This window comes from Nuphar pumila, chromosome 13, assembly GCF_984573655.1.
Source record: "Nuphar pumila chromosome 13, dmNupPumi1.hap1.1, whole genome shotgun sequence".
Classification (NCBI taxonomy): Eukaryota; Viridiplantae; Streptophyta; class Magnoliopsida; order Nymphaeales; family Nymphaeaceae; genus Nuphar; species Nuphar pumila.
Genome location: NC_143261.1, coordinates 81,519,083 through 81,535,538, shown reverse-complemented (window position 1 = coordinate 81,535,538; position 16,456 = coordinate 81,519,083). Strand labels below are relative to the sequence as shown.

At 40.3% G+C, this 16,456-nt stretch overlaps 1 protein-coding gene across 2 annotated transcripts in view; it reads right to left on the bottom strand.

Annotated features, from left to right (window-relative positions):
* Nucleotides 1–255: 255 nt before the first annotated feature.
* The window catches only part of LOC149818879 (Thioredoxin superfamily protein), a 56,051-nt gene continuing 39,850 nt past the window's right edge, over nucleotides 256–16,456 (bottom strand). The window contains exons 6-8 of one of the 2 annotated variants that reach the window (XM_089984090.1): nucleotides 762–909; nucleotides 598–654; nucleotides 256–507 (exon numbers count right to left, since the gene is read on the bottom strand). In XM_089984090.1, the coding sequence (XP_089840216.1) occupies nucleotides 415–507; nucleotides 598–654; nucleotides 762–909 (298 nt within the window). In that variant the 3' untranslated portion in view covers nucleotides 256–414. The remainder of the gene's footprint in view (nucleotides 508–597; nucleotides 655–761; nucleotides 910–16,456) is intronic. The other variant, XM_089984091.1, reaches the window with a different exon arrangement.

Sequence of the window (16,456 nt, the reverse complement as noted above, 5' to 3'; positions counted from 1 at the left end):
TCCAGGGATCTCATATCCGATCCTCGGATTCGAGAACCTTCTCTCAAAGTTCAAACATGGCCATGGTGAATTTGATGGTGCACATTAAAGTCCATAACCAAGGCTTCCATTTACTAATCTTGCTTCGATATAGTCGTTTTTTTTTTCTAAATAAGTTGCATTGTGGTACTTTTAATTTGACCAAAATGTAGATGCCCACATAAAATCAAACCCTCCATGTATTGTAACAAACATATAAGCTTCAGACTTACAATTGTACAGATCTAAGAATGGGTATTGTCATTTGCAGCATCTTATTTTAGCAAACATATAAGCTTCAGAGTTACAGTTGTACAACTACAATTTAAGATTGGGCATATTTACAGCCGACTATTTTAACAAACACATAAGCTTCAGAGTTAGGTGTTGTTCAATTTAGGATACGGTACTGTCATTTGCGATAGCTTGGAAAGCACTAAGAAACACCTCAGGAGGTTGAGCACCACTTACCTTGTGCTTTCCATTAATCTACCAAAAGAAATGTTGCAAGAAATTTAGGACTGTATAAATGTAAAATCATCTGAATATCTACTAAAAAAGAAAGAAAAGGTTACCCACCACAAAATATGGGACTCCCCTAATGAAAGTTGAATTCTTTCTGATTTCCTCTTCAACCTGCCCCACATCATCAAATACTCACAATCAATCAAACCAAAAAGAAGAAATGAATAATCAAATAAAGAACTCATAGCAGAGTCCATTGAAAGGGATAAGAAAGATACCTCTGTAAGAGCGTTGTTTGGATCATCAAGCAACTCTTGTGCCCCTGTGACTCCAGCCTTATTAGCAGCCTCCAAAAGAACTTGGCTATATAAAAATAATGGTTGAAAGTAGGGAGTTTCAACAGCAATATGAGCGTCAAAATGCAATCTAACAATAATCAGAGTCCACTATTATAGGATGTTTGTATCTCAAACAAAAGCAGGAAGTCTAGTAGACTGAAAACGTGAAAAGATCAGGCTCCATCTCAAGGCACAAATATGCCTCAGACAAAGGCATGTAGGATCTGGATCATAAAACTATTTATTGGCAATTTGGCATTCATATCGACAACTATAATACCCATAAACAAATGGGACAGTCATTTGAGCTTGTTGGGCAGCCCGTACAAAGGACTTCTTCTAGAAGGTACGGACAAAAATCTTGCGTCCTAGTCCAGGCTCAGTCTTTATAGAGTCCGGATCGGGTGCAATATGATTGCACAAAAAATTGTGCATTAAGCACCCGATCGCCCTCCATCAGGTCTTGGGCCCCACACCTGACAGGCCCTGTAATAACCCGTATAAAAAAATTTGTTTGACCCGGGTCGGATCCAGATTTGGACCCGACCCGGATCCAAAAGGGTGAGGCGGTCGGGCACAGCCTCACCGCCTCCCTCGAGCCTTCATTAGATAGAGAGGCAAGGGGGTTTCATATACGAAACCCCCCTCACCGTCTCTCTCTGCACCTATCCCCCCCGATGCTCTCTCGTTCTCTTTGCACTCTCCTCGCCTCCTCGTCATCCCGCTGGAGGCCCCCATCCACCGTCGGCCACCACCCCCCGCGACTCCCTCCGGCGACCTCCAGGTATGTACCCTCGCCTTCTTTCTCCTTTTCTTTCCGCCTCTTCTCCCTTCTCATTCTCCCTCACCTCTCCGTTGCGCAGGGAGGGTGGCCGAGCTGCCTCCCTGCTGCCCTAGATCGCAGGGGAGGGGCAAAGCCCCCTCCCTGCGGCTCTTTTTAGCGAGGGAGGGGCGGAGCCCCTCCCTGTGTCGTGCTTGGTAAGGAAGGGGGCGGTTCCCCTCCCGATGCCCTCTGGTTGCATGGGTGGGGTCGAGCCCCTCCCTGCATTTCCTTTAGGCAGGGGAGGGGCTGAGCCCCCTCCCTGCTTTGTGTTATGACAGAGGAGGGGCTGAGCCCCCTCCCTGCTCCTTGTGTTGACAGGGGAGGGGGCCAAGCCCCTCCTCCCTTCGTCTCCTTACAGCAGGGGAGGGTCAACCCCTCCCTGCTCCCTTTTGACAGCAGGGGAGGGTCGACCCCTCCCTGCTCCCTTTGACAGCAGGGGAGGGTCGAACCCTCCCTGCTTCCTCTTTTGGTCAGGGGAGGTGTCAATCCCCCTCCCTATGCCCTCGTCGTTCAGGGGAGGGGTCGAGCCCCCTCCCTGTGCCTTTTCTCTCTTTAGGCAGGGGCATCGCCCCTGCCTCTGTTATTCTTCGGCAGGAAGGGGCAAGGCTCCCTGCCTCCCTCTTTGTATGTCGTCTGGTAGGGGCGAAGCGCCCTGCCTCCCCTTCGTTGCTGACAGGCAGGGGCTCTTCCCTTGCCTCTCTTCTACTTTGTCAGGCAGGGGCGCAACCCTGCTTGCCCTCGCTTTATGAGGACAGGGGTGCAACCCCCTGCCTCCTCGGAGTCCGCTGACAGCAAGTCAGCAGGGGCTCGCAGCCCCTGCTTCTGCTTCTTGCGCTTATAGCAGGTGCGTATGCGCACGATGCCCTTGCCTCTGTTTCCCTTACGTCAGGACGGCGATAGTGCCTCTGACTTTCTATTTTGGTATTAGCTTGCTCAGATCGTTACTTTTACAGCTCGTACGATGGATCCTGCTCGCGCTCCGCGACCCGAGCCACCAATCACGTACATCCGCGAACGACAGCAATCTTGCAACTCTCAAAAGTAGGGGAAGATTGCACAGAAGGCTTGGACAATTGAATTAAGTTCAATTAACTAAAAAAGGACCATTAAATAAATAAATATATATAGAAATATATATATATTTATACGAGTACACATTTAACTCAAGGACGCGGTTTCGCGATCCTTGTTCTTTACTTTGTCATCACGCTTTGCGCTAGGCTCTTGCTTTTGCATATGTGTTAGTATTGCCTTGCTATTGCAGAGGTGCAGGTCCTTGCTATTTGCGTATGCTTTAAAGGCATCCTCGTGGAGGATGCAAGGGGCATTTACCCCTCTCCCTCTTGCGACAAGAGTTCAGTCGGGAGCGAGCGGCACATCTTCGTCTAAGGAGAGGGATACCTCGCAAGGATCCTGGCTTTTCGTGCGTGCAGTCCTGCAGAGTCGACTTGAGGTTTCAGGGAGCTGCGCAAAAGCATCAAAGAGTGCTCCAAATCGAAGCATTTGGAAAGATGTGACTAGCTGGTTCTGCTCGCCTTTTTGGCATATCTCGGGTGATCCCGATTTGGAGGTTCGAGCGAACTTCTTAGCGGGTGTCCTGTTGAGAAACCCGTATCCCATCTATCGAGGCCGGTGTCGAGTCATGCGAGGCATGTAGATACCCCGATAGTATTTGTGATTCGAGAAAATCACATGCATAATGTTGGCACAAGGTACTGTTGTTTCAAAAGATAAAGTAAAGTTGATAAACTTTACATCTTTGTGAAACACTCCTGTTGAGGCTTCTATTGAGGAGCTATACCCCTTTCATCCTAGAGTGCTTGTAGTCGTGCACGACACGTCAAGTACTGCGATGATCGGATGAGACGGTCGTGCGACCTCGAACAACGCTAAATGCAAATTGTTGTAATCACATAAATGGCCTCACATTCGCCTTCACAGGCAAGATGCTCGAGTGGTTTAAATACCACAGCATAGAATGGGTCGTTAGTTAAGCAACCCCTAACGTACTTATTCGCTTCTTTGTGTCTGTCAAGGGAGAGGACAGAGCGGTACAAACTCCAATGGACAGTTTGTTAACAATCACCCTACGGGCAACGATCCGGCCTCCCCAATCATTGGAGTTAGGGGAAAGGGGTTACATTAGTTAGCTCAACACTTCTGCAGAAGTTGGATGCGTCCGTGGCACAGTCTCCTTTGGAGAATCCTCTCTCGGCTAAAACCGTCCCTTTAGAGCGAACTCAACTAGCTATTCGGGTTATTGAAAATACATAGAATAACAGACGCCCGAACTAGTTTCAGTTGGTTCTACGTTTTGCCTGCGCGTACTCGCAGGTTCGTAATTATCGAAACATAAGGTCTGTTCACACTGGTCGTTGAGTCGTGAGATTCGCTTGCACTACTGCTTCGCTTGCACTACTGATTCGCTTGCACTACTAATTCGCTTGCTTGCTCGATAGTTCAGTATACTACTCGTTGAGCTGTGCACGCCTGTCAAGGCGTTACTCTAGTTGGTTAAACTGCTTACGCAGTTCTTTGCGGAGTAATAAGGAGCTTCTCATACTGGTTAAATACTTATAATAATAGCATTATGCCAGTTGCTACATATTAGCATGTGACTTGCTTTATCCCTTGGTCGAACTGTTTGATGTTTATTGTAGCGTAACACTTGTTGGATTGCATCTCTTATGATTGATGTGATTGCATACAGCTCGTAATCTACGAACTGGTGGCAACTAGGATTGATGTGACCGCTTGTCTTATAAGCTGCTTACATATTGTGATATAACTCCTGCCGTATGATTGCTTATGAATGGCTTGTGATGCAATGGTTTATGTCTTACGATTTATTTAATTACTTGTTGATGGACTGAGTCATTTTATGGTAATTATATGTTTTACGAGCATTGTTATGAGTGCTTGTCTTATTCAGTTGTTTTGTTTGGCTGACGGGTAGAGTTAGTTACCCTTCGCCCATAGAATCAACTGAATTGTCATATTTGCGCGTTCTCATGTGTCGTTTACACATGCTTTGAGGGCCTATTTGAGGATTGCAATATTCCTTGCGGCAATAACACGATGCGTAGGATATTATGCTTCTATATGAAGTGATACGATGCACATTGCTGATATGCAAGCTTGTGCTCATATTGTGGCTACCGACCCCGAGGCAGTCAATGGTTTAGAGCAGTCGATTATTGATGCATGCATCACTGAGTGGGGTGTCTGTCGAGCACCTGATCTCCAAAGGATTATCTGCGAGGGCATGTATGATCAAGACCAGGTACCCGGCTAGAGTGGTAGATTCTTTGTGAGAATGTACACTGTCCACGAACGGGTAGCCGCAAAGACGGTGAACTCCTGTGAGGAAGTGTATGGTCCAAGACCAGGTATACCATCTAGGGCGGAATTCCTTGTGAGGTTATACATGTCCCAAACCAGGTGATCCAGGCGTTGATCTTGTTGTTTGTATTAGTGGCTATCGACCCTGAGAGCAGTCATTTGTGTGGATGCGTGTATCGCAATGATTTTTATTGGATATGGCATTTGTTAAGGACTGATCTCCCAAAGGTTTCGCTGTGAGGTTATACATTTCCCAGATCAGGTGACCCAACTAGAGTGGGAGATCTCTGTGAGGATGTACACTGTCCACGAACGGGTAGCCGCAAAGACGGTGAACTCCTGTGAGGAAGTATAGGGTCCAAGATCAGGTATACCCTCTAGGGCGGTAATTCCTTGTCCGGTCGTATATCTCTCAGACCGAACGATCCGACGTGGATCTTGTGTTTTTGCTTACCATAAAAAGTTATGGTGAGCTGTGACGATCTTCTGAGATTGTTTGTGATAGCCAACTATGAATTCATAGTTTCGGCTTTCTGTTTTAGCATGATTACATGCTTGACTCAGGTGTGAGAATCAAATCGTTAACGATTTGAGTTAGTGATCATGTTTTGGACCTTCTACGGAAGGGTGAGCTTTTCTGAGAAGGTATGATGCCTTAGTGCGTCATAACCGGTGACGGTTAGCCGCGTAAGACTTTGAGAGATGAGGATAGATTAAGGTCGTTCAGGACAAAGCGTTGGTTAGAAGTAGCGAGTGACAAACTATGTCCTGGTGGTGATTAGATGCAGAGACCTCGTTCTAGGAACGAGGACAAGCTTGTTGCGTAGTAGTTCACAGCTTACAATCAAATTGATCGTATGCTGCGTTGGTCAGTTGCACTGCTTACTTGCGTTGAACTGCTTACTGTTTGAACTACTTACGCATTTGCACTGCTTACTCGCTTGCACTACTTACTCGCTTGCACGCCTTATTCGCTTGTACTGCTTACGTATTTGCACTATTCACCTGCTTGCATTGCTTACCTATTTAACTGCATATCTGCTTTAAACTGCGTAACCTACTGAATTAAATGTACTTAATTCAGTTCTTGTAGTCTCTCTTGTGCACCTACTAGTTTTTCGCGAAACTAACCTATTCTATGGGTACAGGTGATGATTAGGTACACTACAGGCGATGGCGCGATTGCAAGATGGCTTCAAGACTTCTTCTTCCTGCTCTTAGCTCGTGTCCTGGACACTATGAGTTTGTATCGGATTTTTCTTGGGATATCCGAATCTTGTGAGTTTTGGTTCTTTTAGCTAACGTGTCCAAAGTTGTCAGCTTGCCTTATGATTTATCAAAAGCAAAATCTTCCGCTGATTTCATAAAACAACTATGAAGGAAAGAGATATTTGTAGTCTCTTGTCTATTTTTCTGAAAAGGTTCGCAAGTTTGAAATTTGGGGCGTTACAGGCCCTGTCCCAAGATGGAGGGCGATCAGGTGCTTAATGCACAAATATTTGTGCAATCATATTGCACCTGATCTTTTCACGTCTTTATAGGTATTAAAAGTAATGTATCAAGGAAAGAGAGAGAACCCATAAAAAAGAATAGAACTAAGACAATCAACCTAAAAGATTATATGACTAATATGTGGGCTACAACAAATAGCACACGCCTATAGGTGAGAGAATATTGTGTATTACAGTTTTATTCACCTTAATGATTGCTTCCTATAGTACCTTTCTTTCCAGAACATGTAAAGAGATCATAAGGGTTAAGATGAGAGGATAATATTTAAGCACATAACTTGATAGCTAAGAGTTTTCTGTGGCATCTTGACTGGCAATTAAAAATTATTGTAAAAAGAATAGAATATATGGTAAAGAAAAACAATATAGCCTTCATGATCCTATAAAAATACGTGTCACATATTCAAAGTTCAAACATTTTGCACTGGTTCAAAAGCTCAAAAATGATAAGCTGAAGACTTGGTGAGGGACAAACATTAAATTCTTGAGATTAACTGCATAAGAAAATAGTAATAATCTAACAGAAAAACATAAATGCCAACCTCCAAGGTGAATTATTGAATACTGAAGCTTACAAAAAATAGTGCATAAGTATCGAGTTGCTTTTCGAGGGAGAAAAAATAGCAACTCATATATATATATATATATATATATAATGTGTTACTGATATCGGCGATACTTTGAAAATATCATGATAATATCAGCAAAATCAGGTAAGCCGATAATATTGGCAAAATATCCCAATATTATCATGATATTTTTTTATTTTAGATATTTTAAGCCAATTTTTGTAGTTTTTTGTTCCTTTTCTATTTTAAATACTTTCCAAACTTATTTTCTTATAGTTTTGCAGAAAAAAATGATACAAAACCTATTATGTTATTTTTTTCTTATTTTTTTATATTTTTTAATTTTTAAAACTCTAGAGATTTTCCTGAGAAAAACAAGTTTTTGAAAATCCCTCCTAGAAAAAACCCCTCTCTGAGAAATTACCTTGAATGATATAGGTGACTATATATACAGTGACATGATATAGTCGCAGTTGCAACCATAAAATACTTAAGTTGATCATTGTTAGAAATGTATATGCTTAAGAAATAGCTTATGCTATTGTTCATTTCAATCTCCATACCTTTCCCTCTCTGAAGAGGGAAGTCACGGCCAACACCAAGACCCTTATAAACATATTGCAAACTTATTTATGATGAAAAGTCCACCTCACATATCTCTGCTCAGGATTAGCCAGCCTCAAACCACCATCCTGACCCAGCCAAGAATCACTGCCTAGCAACTGATGTGTTGGTTTTATTCTGGTCAAGCAACCAAAGCTGGGACCCAAGTATGAATAGTAAAAGATGTTGGATTTTGGCTCAAAACTATCCCTAAGTTTTCCTCTATCTTTATTATTTTCCTATGCTTTTTAGGGAAGGGTTTTCTACAAAAGTTTAGTTCTACATTGAAGGTTTTTGGGAAGTCTCTTGTCCTTGTATAGAGAGATGGTGCATTAAAGGGCAAAACCCTCAAAGGCATTAGACCTTGGACCTTAGATCTTGACTCTTGACCCTTCACCTTTGACTTTGGACTTGGATTCGGCCCGGCCCGGTTCGGTTTGTCTTGGCTTTGACTTTCTTTTTAGTACCTGGGACAAATTTAATGCTCAAGTCTAAAACTGTCTTTGACCAGTACATTTATGAACCTTGACTTAGCATTGAATCCTATTTGGATCTTATTCGGATTCGTTTGAACCTTCTCCAACAGTTTTGCATGAGCATTAAAGGTTCAAAATGGTCTATAGCCGCCTCTTATCCTCGACCTGATTTGACCATTAACCTGTTGACTTGGTCAAGGTCGTTCTTAGACCTTTCAGGGTCATTTTGGACCCTTTTTGACACCCCTCTTGTGAAATTGTCTACGAAGAGACAATACATAAACAAGCATAAAAACCTTATAAAAGAAGTGCACGAAAGCACTCTCACAACACTTGAACAAAATACGCAAAAAGCGTATAAATAATAAACATGCAATAATGCATGTATTTCAATATATAAAAGCAAATGCTTGAGACTCTCAAGCTGATGCTACAACAAGGGGGAACACCCCTATTTATACAAGAAAGAAGAGGGCAAGAGGGGGCTCCCCAAAGGAGTCGTTGGGGAGCTCCCAACGGTCACAATTGTGACCGTTGGGGGCTCCCCAACGACTCTATTGGGGAGACCCCCAATGCCCCTTTTTGAATGTGCAAAAAGGCAAAAATAAAAGAAAAAAAGAATTACAAAAAATAAAAAGAAAAAGGAAAAAAAGTACAGCATATTCCAAATGGATATGCGCAAAATGAGAAAAGACAAAAATACCCTTATCGGGTAAAAAGAGAAAAATGTATAAATATATATACTTATATATAGAGATACGTATACATATAATATATGTATACGTATCTCTATGTATATAAGTATATATATTTATACTTACAATAATGCTTTTGAGTATACATTTTAACACCCCCCCTCAAACTTACGGTGTGATAACCGCAAGTTTGTCAAGGAGGAAATGAAATCTAGGCGAACAAAGAGCTTTTGTGAAGAAGTCCGCAAGTTGATATTCAGACGTCACGTATGGTAAATCAATGACCTTCTTCAAGTATTCTTCCCTGACATAATGGCAGTCCATCTCAATATGCTTTGTTCGCTCGTGAAAGGTGTGGTTTTTGGCAATATAGATTGCACTTTTATTGTCGCAGCACAACTTAGTTGGTTCTCTGATAGGCACTCCCATATCTTCCAAGAGGCGTCGAATCCATACAATTTCCATGGTAGTGGATGCCATGGCTCTGTATTCGGCTTCAGTGGATGATAAGGATACCTTCTGTTGCTTCTTACATCGCCATGAGATCAACAATTCTCCTAAGAAAATACAAAAACCAGTGGTGGAGTGACGGTTACTAGGGTCACCTCCCCAATCTGAGTCAGTATAAGCAAGCAATTTTAATTCAGAAGAAGAAGATAGGAATACTCCCTTATTCACTGTTCCCTTTAAATATCTGATGATGCGAAGCACAACACTCATATGAACGGTTGTAGGAGCATGCTGAAATTGGCTGGCGATGTGTATAGCATGTGACAAATCGGGTCGAGTAATGCTAAGATACATTAAAGAACCTACCAACTGCCTGTAAGGAGTAGGATCCGTTAGAGGAACACCGTCGTCAATCTTCATTTTTGCTCCCACAACTTCAGGAGTTTCGCATACTTTGTCATCAGAAATCCCTGATCTGTCAATAATCTCACAAGCAAGCTTAGACTGAGATAGAAAATAACCACGTTGCGAATAAGCAACCTCAATTCCAAGAAAATATGTCAGAAAACCCAAGTCTGACATCTCAAATTTTGAAGTCAAGACGGACTTAATACCCTTGACTCCTTGAACATCATCACCTATAATTAACATGTCATCAACATATAGTAACAATATTACAATCCCTGCCTTAGATTTTCTAGTAAATAGAGCAGTGTCAGTATAACAGGAGGAGAAACCATTTTCCAGCATTACACTGGTAAATCTGTCATACCAAGCTTTGGGGGCCTGTTTCAAACCATAAAGGGCCTTTCGAAGATGAAGAACTTTATCTTTAGGGATCTCCATGCCTGGTAGAGCATCCATATACACTTCTTCGTTAAGATCACCATTTAAAAAAGCATTTTTTACATCCATTTGAAAAATATTTCAATTTTTAATAGATGCAATAGTGATAAGACATCTAACTGTAACCATTCGGGCTACAGGAGCAAAAGTTTCTTCATAATCAATTCCATACTCTTGCCCATATCCTTTTGCAACTAAGCGAGCTTTATACCTTTCAAGGGATCCGTCACTCTTAGTTTTAACTTTAAAAACCCATCGACAACCTATAGTTTTTTTTCCTATGGGTAGAGTTTCGAAATCCCAAGTTTCAGCCCTTTTAAGAGCATTAAGTTCATTTTGCATAGCTTCTTGCCATTCTATACATTTTTTAGCTTCTTCAAAATTTCTAGGTTCAAAATAAGAATTTATGGCACTAAGACAAGCCCTATATCGGGGTGAAAAGGAATCAAAGGAGACAAAACGAGTTGGAGGTCTCCTATTCCTCTCAGATCTACGGTGATCGAGAACAGGAACAAGTTTACTATATTGATCAATAGCACTTCTAAAGGTGTCTTGGTTTCTACGTGAGTATGTTATTGGATCACTTGAAATCCTGCCTTCTTGTTGGTTATGCTCTTCGACATTACCCTCAATGTCCTCATCATGGTTTGATGATACATCATCATCACTAGATATATCATCATTACTAGACAATAAGTCAAAAAGGAAGGAATAATCAAAATTTTCTTGTTGCGAAACATTTTTTTCAAATCCACTTTCATTTTCCAAAAAAGTTACATTTCTAGAGACATATAACTTATCTTCTCGAAGATCATAACACTGAAATCCCTTTTGAGTTTCAGAATAGCCAAGAAAAGCGCAGGGGATAGCCTTGGGAGAGAGTTTGTCATTCTTATCCGTAAGTATGAAACACTTACACCCGAAGACACGTAACCTATTATAATCTGGTTCAAGTTTATATAAAATCTCAAAAGGGGATATTTTTCCTAATAATCTAGAAGGCAAACGATTTATCAGATAAACAGAAGCAAGAGCAGCTTCAGCCCAAAAATTTTTTGGTATGTTTTGGGAAATAAGAAGGGTTCTAGTGGTCTCAATAATATGTCTATGTTTTCTTTCGGCCAACCCATTCTGTTGGGGGGTTTTAGGACAAGATCTTTGGTGAATGATTCCTTGATCTTCAAGATATATTTTAAATTGGTTGGAGAGATATTCTCCTCCAGAATCACTTCTAAAAATCTTTATGTTACTATTAAATTGATTCTTGATCATCGAATGGAAAGTTCTAAAGCATGAAAAGACTTCATGTTTGAATTTAAGAAAAAAGATCCATGAATATCTAGAGAAATCATCCACAAAAATAACATAATAAGAAAAACCTCCTTTTGAGACAACAGGTGCCGGTCCCCAAACATCGGAATGAACAATTTCAAAGGGTTTTGATGAGAACATAGTTCTTTGCTCAAAAGGTAAACTTTTCATTTTTCCGAGAATACAGTCATTACAAGAAAAAGAACTTTTACATAGGTCTTTTGCAAAATGTAAGTAAGACAACTTGGTGATATTAGGATGACCAAGTCTTTTGTGCCACATGTTTATATCTTTGTTTTGGGCAACATTACAAAAAGATTTTGGAACTCGAAGAGATTCCATGTAGTATAAATCGCCTTTTCTAAAGCCTTCCCCAATCAATTTCCCGGACAGGCGATCCTGTATTAAACATTTATCACATGAAAATTTAATATCACAACCATGATCCGAGAGTTGAGAAACAGAAAGAAGATTTAAATTAAGTTTAGGTATAAATCTAATTTTTGGAATAAAAAAATCTTGAGTTTCAAAATTACCTATTCCTTTAATTTCAAGAGAAGTTCCATCCGCAGTGGAAACAAAGGATGGAGAAGCATTTTTTGAATAATCGGAAAGTGAAAACATGTTTGGGGACATATGAAAGGATGCACCTGAGTCCAAAAGCCAAGGGACTTTACCTGGAATGGAAGAAGTAGACACGGCGGCACCGGATGTAGCTCCCTTGAGAAGAGGTTGAAGGGCTTCCATTATTTGGTTCAACGAGAGTGACCCTCTTGATGATGCCTCTTCCTTTTGTGGTGCGCCGGTGGTGGCCATAGCAAGAAGCTTCTTCCATTTGGGACATACCGGCTTGATATGCCCCGGTTCTTTACAAAAGTGACATATAGTCTTGCTATAGTCCCGCTTCCCTCTTTGTCCACCATCTCCTCCTTGATTTTGGAATTTAAAGTGAGCAGGACGATAGGTCTTTACATTATTTCCGGGTCTTGATACGGCATTAACCTCATTATTTTCTTCATAATTACAAGGAACCATAAGAACACTTGGTCCTTGTTTACATAAATTCATACGAGTCTCCTCACCACTTAATTTGGTAAGAACATCTTCAAGAGAGGGAGGAGTAAATGAGGATAGAAGTGATGACCTTATTTGCTCAAATTCCGGTCTCAACCCATTCAAAAAATTGAAGAAACGATCTTCTTCAAGTTGCTTGTGGTGGAGTTCAATTGCCTCTCCACTCCATTTTGGTTCAAGCATAAAGAGCTCATCCCAAATAGAGGAAAGATCGGCAAAATATTCCCTAATAGACATTTCACCTTGAGTAAGGGAGAGGGCCTTCTTTTGAAGGTAATACTTATGAGATAGATCTCTTGATGTATACATCTTCTCGAGATAATGCCAAGCTTCCGATGCCTTTTTGAATTTGATAATGTTGGCATTAATCTTCGTTTCGACGGATGCGAAGAACCAAGAAAGAATCTTGAAGTTCTTCATTTCCCATTCGTCGTGTTTCTTTGAGTATTCTTCAAGAGCTTTGATCCTTTCCTCTCCCTCAAGAATCTTGATTTCACTTCCGTCCATTATGGTTATCTTGGGTTCCGATTCCGGAATAGTTCCTTGCACATAACCCCACAATCCTTTTCCTTTTATGTGGGCCTCCATATTCCCGGCCCAAATATGATAGTTGGACCCATTCAACTTGAAGCCAAGGGCAAAGTGAGACTCTTTCTCACCCATTAAGACGTAGAGAGAAGAAGAAAAAAGACGTACCAATACGATGTTTCAACTTTTTCTTAGCACAAGATCCTTCTAAAATATTTGAGAAGCAAGATCCACCACTTCAATCTCAAAAAATCCGAAGGCACGGTTTTCGAAGCACTCGAACAAAGGCGGATCTCACGATCTCCAATCACCAACCTTGCTCTGATACCATGTGAAATTGTCTACGAAGAGACAATACATAAACAAGCATAAAAACCTTATAAAAGAAGTGCACGAAAGCACTCTCACAACACTTGAACAAAATACGCAAAAAGCGTATAAATAATAAACATGCAATAATGCATGTATTTCAATATATAAAAGCAAATGCTTGAGACTCTCAAGCTGATGCTACAACAAGGGGGAACACCCCTATTTATACAAGAAAGAAGAGGGCAAGAGGGGGCTCCCCAAAGGAGTCGTTGGGGAGCTCCCAACGGTCACAATTGTGACCGTTGGGGGCTCCCCAACGACTCTATTGGGGAGACCCCCAATGCCCCTTTTTGAATGTGCAAAAAGGCAAAAATAAAAGAAAAAAAGAATTACAAAAAATAAAAAGAAAAAGGAAAAAAAGTACAGCCTATTCCAAATGGGATATGCGCAAAATGAGAAAAGACAAAAATACCCTTATCGGGTAAAAAGAGAAAAATGTATAAATATATATACTTATATATAGAGATACGTATACATATAATATATGTATACGTATCTCTATGTATATAAGTATATATATTTATACTTACAATAATGCTTTTGAGTATACATTTTAACACCTCTATGTATAAAAGTTTGTGCCTTTATGGCTAGCCATTTTGGCCAGCCATAGCCTATTACTTCTGGCTGTTTAGGCCTCTTGAAGACTCATTATGGCCTTAATGGGTGGCCTGAGGCTAGGGCCTATATAAACCCCAGCCCTTTCCCATTTCTCTCATCTCCTCTCCTCCCCCATGAGTGCTATCTTCTCCCCATGAGTTCTACTCTCTCTCTCTCCTCTTTTGGGTTCTCAAGATAACTCAGATCTCTATTTAGAATCCAGATCTGATTATTGTTCGGATCCTTATTCAGGATCCAGATCCGGTTGTAGTTATGATCTCTATCCAAGATTTGGATTCGATTGTAGTTCGGATCTTTATCCAGGATCCAAATCCAGTTGTTGATCAAACCCAAATCCAGTTATTGTTTGGATCCCAACTCAGTTGATGTTAAAATCCAGATCCATACCCATACATGATTCAACTGTAGTCAAGAGGTTGTTCAAGGTGGTCCGTGTCGAGGTTGCTGGGCTCACCTAGTGCAGGGCGTGATTTGATCATTCGCGAGAAGGCAAAAGCTCGGTTGTATTATGTGAGCATAGTTGCACGAGTACCCATTGCACCGAGGACTTGATCCTAAGTGTGACAACTATCGCTTGAAAGATAGTGTGTGTATACGCGTGCCTCCGAGCATACATGGTTTACGCTCAGTTTTTTGACCCACTAAGTTAAACAATATTTTCAATATTTTCAATATTTTCAATAATTTTCAAGCGACAATTCTTCAAAATAACAACTGTGAAGGTTGAAAACCAAGAGCTGCCCAAGTTGTCCCAGTTCGATGACACCAATTTCAAATGATGACAAAAATGATTACAAAAGTGGTGTACATGCTCACGGAGGACTATCCAGAAGAACAAAAGGACGAAACCATTGCTTAAAATCACAGGAGACTAAAGTGGAAGCAGGATGACTTCGTATGTCGTGGACACATACTGTATGCACTCTCTGAAACCCCATTTAACTTCTACTCAGAAGTCAGCACTGCAAAGAAGCTATGGGAAGCACTTGAAAGTTATTAAAGTATGAGGTTTGAGGTGCTCAGATTTGGATCTTAATCCAGATCCATATCACTCACGTCAGTGTTCACGACGTTACTGTTCATGTCACTGTTCGCGTCTCTTAGTTCCCTATTGTATTCTATTATATAGTGTGTTTCTAAAATACCCTTTATTAGTCTTCTTGTATTTTGTGTTAATAAGAGTGTTTTAGTAAAGATGTATTTTAGTGTAAAGTGAATATAAATAGTTACAATGAGACACAATTTTTTCATATTGAGAATCGTGAGAGTTCAACCAAAACCTTTTTCTTGTCTTCTTTCTCTCTGCAGGAACCTCAGAAAACCTAAATCTAACATAGTATTAAAGTCAGGTTTGGAGTGGGGGTAGAAAATCTTAGTGACCTTCAAGATTCGATCTTTCTTCCTCCAGGTAACAGTTGAGTCTTCTAATCTTTTCTCTATTCCTCTCTTTTCTTTCCTTTTCTCTCAAATCAGCATCTCTTTTCTTGGTTCTTGATTCTTAAATTATATATGCGTATTTATTGATTCCCTAATCCCTCTTTATCTTCATTTTCTTGTTATTTCTTCCCCTTCAAATCAGATCCGTGTATTCCTTGACTCTTTCTTTTCTTGCTAAGATCTAGGATTTGAAATCTCTTTTATAAATTTTGGCTCGTTTGTGTTTTTTGTCGTATCTTTCTAGCTGAACCAGATTTATCATATTTGAAAAATATATCAGATATGAAAAACAGATTGATGTCACCTAAGGCCAATGATTCCTGTTTTGCATCACCCAACAAAAAAAAGGATTCCAAGTTGACCTTGATGCTTGATTTCATTAAGATATTCTATTTCCAGCGACATATCTGATTTACTATTCATGTTCCTTTCTAAAAAAAAAAGAACATGACTGTTATTGCTGCCAATTACTATCACTAATTTTCTGCCTCTTGGTTATTGATTATCTCATTTTCTTCTTTAATTATTTACTGTCATGTTTTGTTATTTTTGCATTGATTCTTTATTCACCTGTCATGGATTCAAGTTCCTCCTCAGTATCTCTTAATATATATATATATATATATATTTTATTTATATATAAAGAGAGATACACACATATATATAGAGAGAGATATGTATATGTATCTACTTACATATATATAAATATATATTTCTTTAATTGTAAGCCCTCAGAGGCATTTTGGTTATTTTCTATTTTTGCACATATTCATAATTATGAATGACTAATTATTTTTTCTCTTTTTTTTCTTTTCTTCTTTTATTTTTCTTTTGGTTGACTTTAGTCAACCTTGGAATGGGGTCCAACATTTAGTCGTTGGACCCCCTCCAACAGTTAGAATTCTAACCGTTGGAGGGGCTCCAACGACTAGTGGAGCCCCTTCCAAGGTCTCCTAGTGGCTTATAAATAGAGGTTT